Genomic DNA, 12,848 nt, shown 5'->3' with positions numbered 1-12,848 from the left:
CACAACAGACAGCTTTAACCACAGGATGTATTATTAGATATGTATGTAGTCTGCATTTTCTAATGTGAAACAAATACTAACTAAATAACTTGCACATTATGAAGGCACATTTGTCTTTAGCCGGTATTATTACACTGCTCGGGGAAAAAAAACTAATCTGGTCATCCCAGCCTTTTCGGTCTGCATAAAAGTAACGCAAGGCATTGAATATTCCTAACTTGGATGGAATGACTAAATTAACATACAGTGTTGGCAGGGATATAGGAATATGCCCGTTACTGCCATGTGTTTTTGGAGAGGTTAGCTACATATAGTAACAGAAGTCCCTCCTGCATTGTCTTTGTATTCCAGTGTTTTTATATGTGCATCGAGTGAAGTTTGAGACTCTGTGAGTGCAGTAAGTTGCATTAGATATGTATATATTAATTTGCTACACAAGGTAACAGTTGAGGGGACCAGCACGTATTTACATTTACTGGATCCAAGGACGACCCAAGACCCAGTGCATTATTTGTCAGGTTTTGTCAAACAAAACAAACCTTCAAAATTGAGACGCCATTTATCTACAAAGCATTCAGAATTTGAAAAAAAAGAAACAGGAATTTCAGCAACTTTCAATGCGAAAATGACAACATTCCTTGCTGACCTGGTAGTGACGATCCAGGCCCAGGAATCTCCTTAAGTCAGGTACCTTATATAAATACTTTACTTTCTACATGTACTTGTACATATACACATACAAGTAGTTTCGAAATGCTGTTGTGAAACAATACGTGGCAAATGGTCCATGGGAAAAATCCAGTCTCCAAGGTGGTCCCTACATTGAAAAAGGCTGGGAACCACTGCCGTAGCGCATTCTAAAACAATATTTCGCTCAAAACTACTGATATCTACAATTTCTTGAGTTTTAGCAGTTTAATGGCCCTTGTTTAAGTCAGGTCCATTGTGAGCAAAAAAGTGTTTTTGTTCCAAGTATGAGTGGCTAACCATGCTTAGTGCTTAAATAGAAAGCGCAAGCTGTAGTGTCCCATAGTCCTAGTCCATTTTAAATATAAATCATAGTTGGTTGTTTAAAACATGCAAATAATATTTCCTTCTGTGCTCTGTACTTCATTATAAATGGCATTCTGGACAGAACTGGAATAGTTTTCATTGCTACTATATTCTATTACTTCCAGCTTCTATTTCCCCATCTTGGTCAGCACCTGAATTCTGAGCAGACATGGTCCAGTATGAAATGGAGAACCAGTGTGCTATTACTGTGCAGGAACAGCTTCACACTGAAGCTAGGAAACAGTTGATTCAGCAGTTGATTTGGAAAATGGACAACAGCCAGCTATCATTTGGTGTGGAAGGCCTAACAAGGTTCTAAGGGACATTTATAAATGTAAAACATGTCATAGTTTTTCTTTAGTTATGCAGTTAGTTATGTTTTGGTAATGTGTTAATAACATTGAGATAGATAGAGAGTGAATATTTTACAATGTTTTTGTTCAGGTGAGCAGAACTAAATAAATATGTTTCCTCTGATCAAGTTTTTTAGTGTGCTAGGGCAGGACCTTTCAGCAGCATGTAGTGTAAATCGATAGGTTAATTCAATCAATTGCATATTGTAATCGCCAATTGCATTCCCTTTGTGGTTTAACTATTACAAAACCTACATCTTTTATTAAAGCAACTGGTTTATGTGATCAAAATGAAGGTGTACAAACATGAACACATTAAGAGGTCTTCACTGTATCTGACAAAGCACCCTTTCGTTGTATGAAGCTACTCTTCAAAGTCTTACCATTAGACGTAGCACAGGTACAATTGCTGAAATGCGGGGTTGTCATCCAGTGATGTAAAAATCAAATCATCATTGGTCAGTTAAATTTTTTATTTATGTTTTCTTCACTTTGCAAAGTATATTTGATGCATTTTAAAGTATAATGAAATGAAAATCTTCACAAATTAATTTTGTTTACAAAACCACTAATGGAAGATTCCAAATAATAAATAAAGTGATAACCATGTAGTACTTAAATATGTTCCAATTAAACTTTTCTTCCCCCGTACACATTTTCAGTAGGACACTTAAAGTGATCGGTACAAGAATATGCAGTACAACATGTATATACAGTACATGCACACACAAACCAATGTTTTTTCACATAAAGGTACATACACACTTATTGTGGCTCATTGTGGAGATCGGAAAGTATCTTGTAACTAAAATACATTGTGTTCCACAGTTTAGCGTGTTGCTTTTGGTTTCCAAATTTCCAGTTCTTTGGTTCTTTTCCACATTTAAATTGTTGCTAGTTGGCTATTTTGTTTTCTACTGTGACATTGTGCCTGTTGCTGTAAAATTTGCAAAATGTTCTAAAACATAGGTTCTGTCTTTCTGGGCAACACAAAGGAATACCAAGAAGTAACAAACACTCCTTCAGAAATAATACATGAAACAAGAATACATTTTAAAAACACGTGGTAGAAATAGGTTAGTGTCTGGAATCTTGTGTTCTATCAGTCTTATGTCACGCGTATTATCAACCTTTTCTGAACAAAAGGAGATCCTGAGAATTATCTTGCAATCTTCACAATGAGCCTCTATTGACAATCTTGCGCTTGAAGTTAACTGAAGGTTCTGAAGTTCTTTTATTGAGTTTGGCATTGAACACCTGAACTTCGTGGCATTTCTTCATCTTCTGCTTCGTATGCCTCTCCTCTATATTTATGACTATGACGGGAGCCGTGTTCCACTTCAGTTAGGTCAACCTCCTCCATGTCATCTAGAAGCATCAAGTCCTCCCTTGGAGGAAGCAATGCCTCCAGCTGAGGGAGCATGTGCTTTGGAAGCCAACCATTTTCTGGGAATGTTACCTGATGAAAGATAAGAAAGGTTAGAAGGACTGTGAAACACGGTGTACAGAAATCAATTGGGGGGCAGGGGCAAAATAGTTAAAATTTGTTCTTACCAAAAACTGTATGATTAGCTGTCCTTTCTCATATGGAGCTCTATGAATTGGCATCCCTTCATTCTGGACACATTTTATGTCATTGTGTTTTATCACCTTACCTGTAAAGGAAGACAGACACACAGGTAAGCTATATATAGTATTAAGCTTTTTACATATGCTTTGTAAATTTAACATACCTAGAGGTGTATTTTCTAGAACATATGGCCAACTTTTACAAGTAATAAAATAGATCTGCATATATACTGAACAAAAAAAGGTTTAGTTACATGTGATGGTTTGGTATAAATTGTAAAATCGGTGGGTAAACTTAGGCGGATCTACTGGGTGAGCTAACTAACTGATGCGGTGTATATTCTAAAAAACTATAGATACTGACTAAATGATCCTTTTGCCGATTGGTTTTGGGATCTGCTTGACTATATGGGTAGGTGTGTGAGAGTAAAATCCCTTCAAATAGAAATCTGATGTTCTGCAATCAATCCAGGAATAGATTTGAGAAAATGCATACCACCAGAAAACCAGGTGTGCAGGTACACCCTTGCATTTGAGATGGTAGAATGCCAGTGTTACCTGGACTTGAGTTAATCAAGAGTATTCTGTTGTCAAGGGTTTTGATTGTCTTTTTGAAACCGCAGAGTGCCTCCACAAGCTGGATTTCCATGTTCATGATCAGATTGTCTCCGTGCCTCTGAAACACAGGGTGCTCCTTCTGATCAAGGACAATGATGACATCACCAGGCTCTAATCCTGGTTCCTGATCCCCCTCTCCATGGAATGTGATTTTCTGCTCATCCTTCATACCTAGAAGAGGGTGCACATCATTTTTGTTTAGTTTGAGCACAGCACAATAACACAACTTCAATCTACTGTAATGCTCCTTCTGATAATTACATTCACAGTCTAGTATATAAACATTTAGACAGCAATGTATTTTAATCTTTGATTTAATTCAGGCCCCTTTATATTATTATGTTGCAGTAATGAAGACCCATGATCCATGACCCTTCATCAAAATGTTCAAAGGTAAGTCACCATGACCCACTGAGACACTCATGAGCGCTTCCAAGATATAACTAAAATGTAAAGTGTGTACCAGCGCCTCCTTCACATTCTCTCCTCAGTTGGATATGCATACCAGTGGGGGATTATAAATAAATAGTCACCTTTGTCTACATGAACTTCAAGTATTTTTTTTTTCCTTTCCACTTTGTGACCATTGCACTTTTTGCATCTGTCTTTAGAGCTGAACCTCTCCCCTTGTCCTTGGCATTCTTCACACATTGACTGGATCTGCTGAATCATTCCAGGTCCAATCTGTTTGACCTGGATCTTAACACCTTGTCCTTTACAGTCACAGCACTTCTCCAATGTTCCCTTTTTACCCCCATAACCTAGCAGAAACAGGGAAAGGGAAGGTTTGTTTCTAGGTCTTCACATCTATTAAAATAGTGATTATTCACACAGCATTAAATCAATTTAAAAAATACACTAAAAAGTTTAAATAAAACATGAAATACAAAAAAGTCAGTGCTTTCATAAATAGCTTACATCAGTTAAAAAAATGCATTTACAGAAACATTTGTATTGGTCCCATAATGTAAAAGTTTTCACATAATGGGGATTCTACAATATGGATCATTCCATCAATTGAACAAATGTTTATAATCAATTTGAAAATTCTTAAGATTTAAGATCTACTTATTTTAAGAATGACTAGAACTCATATAATGAAACTAATAGAACCCACCATACAGCGTTCTATTTTTTGCATGATACAAGTCATCTAATGAGGTTTCTGGCATCACTAAGGGACAGCTTCCCTGGTATATAACTAGACTAGCTACTTTGATATTAAATCAGTAAAGCTCGTTAAATGTCGAATTCCCAAAAAATATGAGTTCGAATGAAATAAATTTATATACGATAAACGTCAGTAAAACCACTCGCTATTTTTTATTTTCTTACCAAAAATAATCATTTCGAAATCCTCTCTAGTTTGTGTAGTTTTTATACTTGCTATCTGTCCCGTCTCCGTTCCGCTCTGAATGGGTGGGGATCGCTGTCAGTCATCTCAGTGGTCCGTTAGTACTGTAGTTTCACTCTGTTCTGACAGATCTCGTTGACTGAAGCAGCGCTAGAATGCTCTTATTTGCCAGCTACAGCGCCTGTCATTCAAAGCGCCTACTTTGAAATGAGTGGATTAAGGTGTATGTAAGCTTTTGCTATAGGTATACGGTGACAAGAGCGCTGGAACTAGGGGTGCTGGGGGTTACAGTATTGTTCAAAGGCTTTCAGCACTCCCACTTTAAAAATGGTTCCAGTGTCACTGTACGGTGACAGTTACTAGTTTGATTTGAAAATGGGGCGCTTCGAGAAAAACTTAATGAATACTGTGCACAATACCCTGCCGACGGCTGAAGTCTCCACGACAGGACAAAGCAGGCCCATCTGCCTTCCAGTGACTCCGGCTGTGCTAAAGCAGGAGAGGGAGAGCTCAGACTCCGAATTATAAGTGCAAGTTAGTTGTGTTCAACTATCTAATGTTTTGTTCTGTGAATATTATTTTTACACGTACATGTATGCTATAAAGGTGTAATACACTTTTATATGCTGCGTTTACTACAGTTTGAGACTATTTTTAAATGTATAGCTCAGCTGTGACCAAACGTTATTTCAAATATAATGTTGGTAACCATGGTTTTGTTGCATGTTGAATATGATAAAGGGGTTTCGCTAAATTAGATGTTTTTCAATGGCATAAAAAGTCTTTTTTTTTAAAAGCATAAAGGTCAATTTCACACATTTGCTGGTTGAGTTGAAAAATAAGATAAAAAACGGTAAATTCTTTGTAAAATAAACCTCGATATTAATCGTCGATTAGGAAAAATAAAATCGAATAGTAGCAGGCCTATATATAACTAGTTACTTGAGACTCAATTTATGTACACATACAAAATGAATGTAAAGGTGTCTCTGAACTATAAAGTAATTACCATTGCATTTCTCACAGATGACCTTCTTTTGGAGTTCAAGCTTCCTTGTTGTACCATTGTACATGTCCTCCAGTGACACAGACAGCTGGTGCACAACATTCTTTCCTGGAGCAGACGGTAACCAGTTATGAAACATTTATTAAAATGAAAAAATACATTCCAACTGATTAAGGTTGAATTCAATTGCTTATTGTTATAAAACTGTTACAGCAATAGTACTAGAGTGGAAGATTATGTATCTGTATAAAAGCATATGAATTTCTTTATGAAATTATTGTGACATAGCCATCTCTGCCTAACAAGTGTTCTGTTTGGGAATTCCACAATGCAAAGAAACGCTCTTTTATATAAAACACAGGGTGACTCTAAAGTCACAAGTTTCAGTAACTTCCTTGTTTATCTTCTAAAAAGATGTGTTCCTAGAATTTTTCATTAGTATGTTATACATTTGATATTATAAAATGACCCTTATATGCATGTATAAATGTGGACACCTTCACAAATTTTCCTGGCAGCCATCCTAATAGTTTGTGTCAAGGGAGTAGAGACATCTGTCAGGAATAACTCACCTCTTCTCTCCCTGTTCATCCTGCCTCCGCCCCCAAAGAACATGTCGAAAATGTCCATTGGGGAGGAGAAACCCCTTCCTCCCATTCCACCTTCTTTGATAGCCTGTTCTCCTCCCTGGTCATAAAGGTCTCGCTTCTGTGGGTCTGACAAAACCTCATAGGCCTGAGATATAAGTTTGAACTGCAAAAGAGAGAAACTGAAATCAAATCTCCACAACATTTCCAAGCTAATTTCAACACTTAAACTGTGGGTTTAAATTATGTTTTGTGAAGTTACGAGTTCTAAATAATGCTAAGCGTTTCATTTTTTAAGAAAGAGAAAGTAAAGCCTTATAATACAGGCTAAATAACATATGGCAGGATCTGGTAATTGTATTCCTGTTAGGGCAACACTACTACAAGTGACTAGCATTTGATATAATTTAAATATAGTACTGCACGTGTGACTGTGATGCTGTATAGTTAAACAGGTAGCTTGTTGTATTTTTAGGTACCGTTATCACGCGAAATGTGGTCTTCCCTGAACTAAATTTCATAAATCAGCATATATGGGGATCATATTTCATAGGCTGACCTATGAAAAATAGTGGGGGGGGGGGGGGGGGGGTGCAGTTGGGGTTGCGTTGTTGGTCTGTCTTCTGCAACGCTGCCCTTTATCGACTTACTGATTCTAAAGTCATTAGAGAAGTGGACAAGTTTCAGTAAGTTCTGTGTTTATTTAAAAAAAAAAGTTCTTGATATTACAAAAATACCCTCACATGCATGTATAAATGTGGTCATCTTCACATGAGAAAGGACACACATCTTAATTGGGTGGTACTAAAAGGAAGATCCGGAAGATGGGATGATTGCCTGCAATAAGTCCCCCCTTTCACGAGATGGCAATGCCTAGTTTCTGTCACATACAAAAGAACACAACAAATCACTGTTTTCTAAGTGTATCTAGATTGCACCTGGTATTAGAAAAAGATTAGGGAAGATGGCTAGTATACACTGCCTAGTTACTCTGATCACTGTTTTAAAACTGTTTTTAGTGGGAAGATGGCTATAGCACACACTTATTAGGGAAGAGGGGCAATATACACTGTCTAGTTAAATATTTCTGTCAAAGCTCACTATATAGGCTACAGTACACCCACTGTAAAAGTAACAGGTTTCAGCCGGTTGAAGCTTGAGTGAAAAGCACGTAAAAAGTTGAGCATCTTTTTATTTTTTTGCGCTTTTTAAAACCATTGCATGATACATCAATAATCATCAACTTGAATTTTGCTTAATATTATAACAGGAAAATTATAGTTGAAATGAAGAGTTTTGCATAGCAATGCCATTTTATAATTTTCACTAAAAAACTACTATAACAGCCATCTTCCCAGTAAAAACAGTTAGAAAGCTGCTCAGAGTAACTAGGCAGTGTATATTGCCCATCTTCCCCAATAAGTGTGTGCTATAGCCATCCTCTCAGTAAAAACAGTTTTAAAACAGTGATCAGAGTCACTAGACAGTGTTTATTGTCCATCTTCCCTAATCAGTAACAGTTCCCAGTAACAGTTAGAAAACAGTGCTCAGAGTAACTAGAGTGTATATTGCCCATCTACCCTCAAAAGTGTGTGCTAAAAGCCACCTTACCATTAACAATAGATAGTTGTACAGCAGTTTGTGAAACTACAGTGTTTTCCATAGGCTTATACCAACATATATTTTATTACCTATGTTAACAGTATCTTGACAGTAAAGTGTTTTTTTTTTTTTTTTTTTGCCATTTTCCCACTGCAGACTGTATTCGTAACAGCATTTCTCCAGAAAATGTATATTGAACTGCATAGAAGAATTTATTGCAGTGGCCCCTATTGTCTGACAGAGTATTTGCAGGCAATCATCCCATCTTCCCGATCTTATTTCAGTACCACCCTATAAATTTCCTGAATACCTGTTGTTTTAAACTATTTTATGTACTGAGTCAGAGTTTTTGAAAGTTATTTTGCGTTGTTATGGTCTTAAAAGTCTACTTTTTGTACACTGCACTCCACAATAAAGTAAAAACACATGCTTCGATCAATCAATGGGCCCCTGGAGTATGACTGCCCCCCCACCCCCTGCTACTTTCCAGAAAGTTCAAAGTAACACCGGCATTTACAGATCTTTAAACTTACCCTTTCACCTTCGTTGGGGTTCTTGTCAGGGTGGAATTTTAAAGCAAGTTTTCTATATGCCTTCTTTATTTCTTCTGGTGACGCGCTGGTATTTACACCAAGAATGTCATAGTAAGCAGTTTCTCGAACCATCTTCCCGGTCTTTAAATAAAAATACAAAAATCAGTTTTAACAATTTATTATTATTATTATTATTATTATTATTATTATTATTATTATTATTATTATTATTAATTAAACAATGTCAAACGTCATTTGTATCAGCTATCTATCGGTGCGGTATTAATAGCCTGTATAACATAAAAAAAAAACAACAAAAAAACACTAATACAACAAATATCCTTTTTATTAGAAAATATAGTCTACTGTCAGACCTCGTACATCATCTGATTAATAACATGATTGCAATTAGTTAATATGAAAAATAAAAACCCATTCACCATCCCCTTACTGTGTAAGTGCAGCGTTACCGGTTCAATTCAATACATGTATTATCAGTTGCTTACTGCTCGCTAGCCGGCTGTCTCGGATTCTATTTATGAGCTGCGGCTGTACAGAACTTTCTCGAGCTGCAAGGCACCACCCCTACACTGTGACGCCAGAAAATTCTGTAGCTATATATGCCTGCGGAAATCTGGCACTTTCTAGAAGGGGGGGTTGAAAGAGGAGACTACCTTTACATATGATTCTGTGTTTTCATTTTGTTAAGCACTAGGTACAAATGCAATGTATGGTAGGTAAATGTATATGAAAATTGGGAAATACACTATACCGCTACTGTATGTGGGCATTTGAATGAAAAGAATATTTGAAAAAAAAAAAAGTCCTGTCCACGAACCGTCAATCACAAGCCTAGTTACTGTACTAATACTGTATGGCCATTAACAATGTTGGGCCAGTTTATTAAGAACAGCTGTCTGTGCACAAGGCTCCAACTTCAGTAGCTGTTTCTTTCTGGAAGTACAGTATGTCACTCCTTGAAGAGACACACAGCCCAAGTTCTTCTAGATGCTGTTGCTGCAGTCACAGACGTTGAGGCACTAACTAGTGAGACAAGATGTTTTTACAGATTACACAGAATTTCATATACTTCCACTTGGACCACATGACTCTGAATGTGATGAAGCTACTTTGCATTAATCCACATTGGCGGTATTCCTAAGAAAGTGCCCAGGCTCTATAGAACATATGTGCTATTAATTTGAGATAATAATACATACATGCGATATACAGTACAGGGACTGTATGTAACAAATGGTAAAATGTGTTGCAATTAAGATTCAGTCAGGAAGCTGATATATAAGGCTAAGAAGTTTGTATAAGACCAAATGTATGGCCATTTTAAGTCAATTTTGTTTTTAGACATGGGTGAATGAACCCACCTTTTATTTACAACCAACCATTACAATCGGTAATACTGTAAATAGATTTGATTATGACAAAATGAACATATTTAGCATATCAGGAATTTACAGTTAGTAGTGTAAGAGCCGTATTCTAAAACACCTTGAGCAATCGTGCTCACTAAGTGTACATTCGGGAAATATTTGATCTTTAAATGGTAACTTTGGTAATTAACTGCAATTGTAATAAAGGCCAGCCTTCAAAGTATCATAAAGTAGGTTCGACTAAAGTGTTCTGAGCTAATATGGTACATTTGTTTCAGAAAAATAAATTGATTAGCAATGTGTCAGTTATCAACTTCAATTGAGTAGGTATACATAAAAACTAAATTATTGCTGGTGTTTAGCTTATGTACAATATAGATTGCAATCCCCCACTGTAAGATTAATTCACTTTGATGTAAAAAGAGAACAGTTGTTAAAATAATACAATATTTATTAATTCTATGCAGTACTTAAAAACAGTTTACATAAATACTAAAAAATCTGCACGTAGTTAAGGACATCACCTTATTATGGTATACATTTAATACAAAAAAAAATAATGGTGCCTAATGGTAAAACCTTTGAACCCAATGAATTATGATATGGTTTAAAATCTCATTCACACTATTTTTAAAATGGCCAGATGTTTTGCTGTGTTTCAGCACAGTACCAACATTTAACTGTAATTTTACTCTTCAGTCCCTTAAAGTTTCTTCCAGGCAGAGTAGGTTTGCATTGAACACATTTTCTTAAATGCCTTTAGTGCTGAATGGGCACCAAATTTAGCTCGTTTAGCCATGAAGCCTATTCTTTGATCTGAAGATGGACTGGCTAATCTTTTGCTTTCTTTTGAAGGAAGACATTTTGAGTTTTTGGTGGAAAATTGTTCTACTTTTGAATTTTCAACAGGAAGTAGTTTTGCTTTGGGGTTATCAATTGGGGTCCATTGTGGTACTGAATTTTCCTCAGGAAGCTGTTCTGGTTCAACCTTTTGAGCCAAATGATAACTGGATTTAGCTCGCTTAGCCAGGTTTTCCATTCTTTTACCTAAAGATTGAAATAGTTTCAGTGTTGGTTTTTCTTGTACTTCTGTTGAAAGTTGAGAACTTTTCGGCTCTGATTTTTTTCTTTTTGGTTCTGAACTTTCAGATGGGCGGCATTTTTTTTTGGAATGTTCAGCTGGGGACCATTTTGGTTTAGTATTCTCAGGAGGAAGTTGTTTTGATTTTGAATGTTCAGTAGGAAACCATTTTGTTAACGAATTTTTGTTAGGGGCCCAGTTTGGCTTTGAGTTCTCAGAAAGAAGTTCTTGCGGTTTTGAATTCTCGGCAGGAGGCAGTTTTGGTTTTGAACTTTCAAAATGATTTGGCCTCTTTGCCCTGATACTGCTCCAGGTGATTTCAGCTTGGTGTGATTCATTGCTTCTAAACGAGTTTTGGTTTATCTGGTAGGGTTGAGTATTCCCAACAAATTGATCGTTGTCACAGCATACATCAAAGGTGCTAACTTTATAAAAGAAATCCATCCCTGAGACAGCATCTGTAACTTCAGGGCTATCATAGTCAGGTGTAAAGAGCTCTTCAGGAAGTGATAGAAAATTCATGGGATTTTTTTCCTCCGTAGTTTGGCTGTGCTCACTAGAAACTTTGTCCATCTGAACTTTGTTCACCACGTTACTGTGCTCTTTTTCTGCAGTGAAACACATATTCTTGTCCAAAGTATCTTCAAAATCATTGTCAGGGCTGGAATACGAACCAGTGCTCTTGTCCAAAGAATCTTCAGAATTCATGGTCACATCATTCAACATATCAGGACAGTTTCTTTCAAAAGGGTTGGGACTGTGGCCCTGGTCTGCAGAGGATCTGTAATCGGAGCTGCTATTCTTGAATGAAAAATCAAAGGAACAGCTGTCTGAGTGAGAGTGAGAATCTAAGTTCAACATTTTCACAGAATCCTCCGTGAAGGGGCCAAGGGATGAGGAATCAGAAGTATTGTCATCAACCATTAAGGCATTACTTGGCTTGTCGCAATCACAGGTTCTCTCTATTCCTTCTGCAATCTCAGTCACAATCCCAGCTGGTTGAAAACTGGGACTATTGGGATCCAAGGAAACTTTACGGCTTTGCTCCTCCTCCTTGGATGCATGAATAGGCATGTCATTTCCACTGGTGAAGCTCATCGATGATGGGCTGTTCGGAGGAAAATCTTTATCTTCAGAGATGTCTAGAATGATCACAGGAGATGCGTGGGCCTCCTGTGTAGCAGTTAGTGGATTGCCTAGAGGAACCTGGGGTTCTTCTCCATCCAGTCCACATGTATTTGAGTCCCCACTTGTTTGATACCATCCTTGATGTACATTTTCCATGTATTGGGTTCCTTGGACTGGGTAGGTCACATTGTTGGGTGTATATGTTTGATTGTAGTACACATGAGTGGAAGATGGAATGGGATATGCAGTGGGATAGGCAGGTAGGTTTTGCTGGTTGGTGTTGCCTGTGATCTGGTAGAATCCTCTTCCAGATCCAGGTAGTGGAGAGTAGAAAGGTTGCAGCTGCAGAGAAGAAGGTTGCTGGGGGAGTTGCATTGCTGCTTGAGCAGGGAACGCAGTGGTGTAGTATGCGTTTTGAACATTTCCAGACTGTAAATGCATCCCTGCCTGGTACATGTTGGAGTCATAGTAGTAATTATAACTCTGTGGATCTGAAAAAATAAATACAGGTTATGCTATACAATTGTAACTAAATCCCTTACAGAATTTACAGAATTATCCTGCCACTGTTTTTTT

At 37.1% G+C, this 12,848-nt stretch overlaps 1 protein-coding gene across 3 annotated transcripts; it reads right to left on the bottom strand.

The window, feature by feature from the left end:
* Positions 1-1,861: 1,861 nt before the first annotated feature.
* On the bottom strand, positions 1,862-9,233 carry LOC131696515 (dnaJ homolog subfamily A member 4-like). Of its 3 annotated transcripts, XM_034048699.3 has the most exons (8): positions 9,127-9,233; positions 8,676-8,816; positions 6,526-6,706; positions 5,957-6,061; positions 4,127-4,354; positions 3,534-3,764; positions 2,961-3,061; positions 1,862-2,865 (listed from the first exon to the last, which is right to left on the bottom strand). In XM_034048699.3, exons 2-8 carry the CDS (start codon positions 8,805-8,807, stop codon positions 2,641-2,643), a joined length of 1,203 nt encoding a protein of 400 aa, XP_033904590.3. In that variant the 5' UTR covers positions 8,808-8,816; positions 9,127-9,233; the 3' UTR covers positions 1,862-2,640. The 3 variants fall into 3 exon arrangements, with proteins under 3 accessions (XP_033904590.3, XP_058854586.1, XP_058854587.1); XM_058998603.1 differs by lacking the exons at positions 8,676-8,816; positions 9,127-9,233 and adding an exon at positions 5,367-5,431 and having other exon boundaries at positions 6,526-6,543; XM_058998604.1 differs by lacking the exons at positions 6,526-6,706; positions 8,676-8,816; positions 9,127-9,233 and adding an exon at positions 5,367-5,436 and having other exon boundaries at positions 5,957-5,979.
* Between the last annotated feature and the right edge of the window lie 3,615 nt (positions 9,234-12,848).

The sequence above is a fragment of the Acipenser ruthenus genome, chromosome 24, assembly GCF_902713425.1.
Source record: "Acipenser ruthenus chromosome 24, fAciRut3.2 maternal haplotype, whole genome shotgun sequence".
In the NCBI taxonomy this organism is placed as follows: Eukaryota; Metazoa; Chordata; class Actinopteri; order Acipenseriformes; family Acipenseridae; genus Acipenser; species Acipenser ruthenus.
This window is presented reverse-complemented; position numbering and strand designations above follow the sequence as displayed.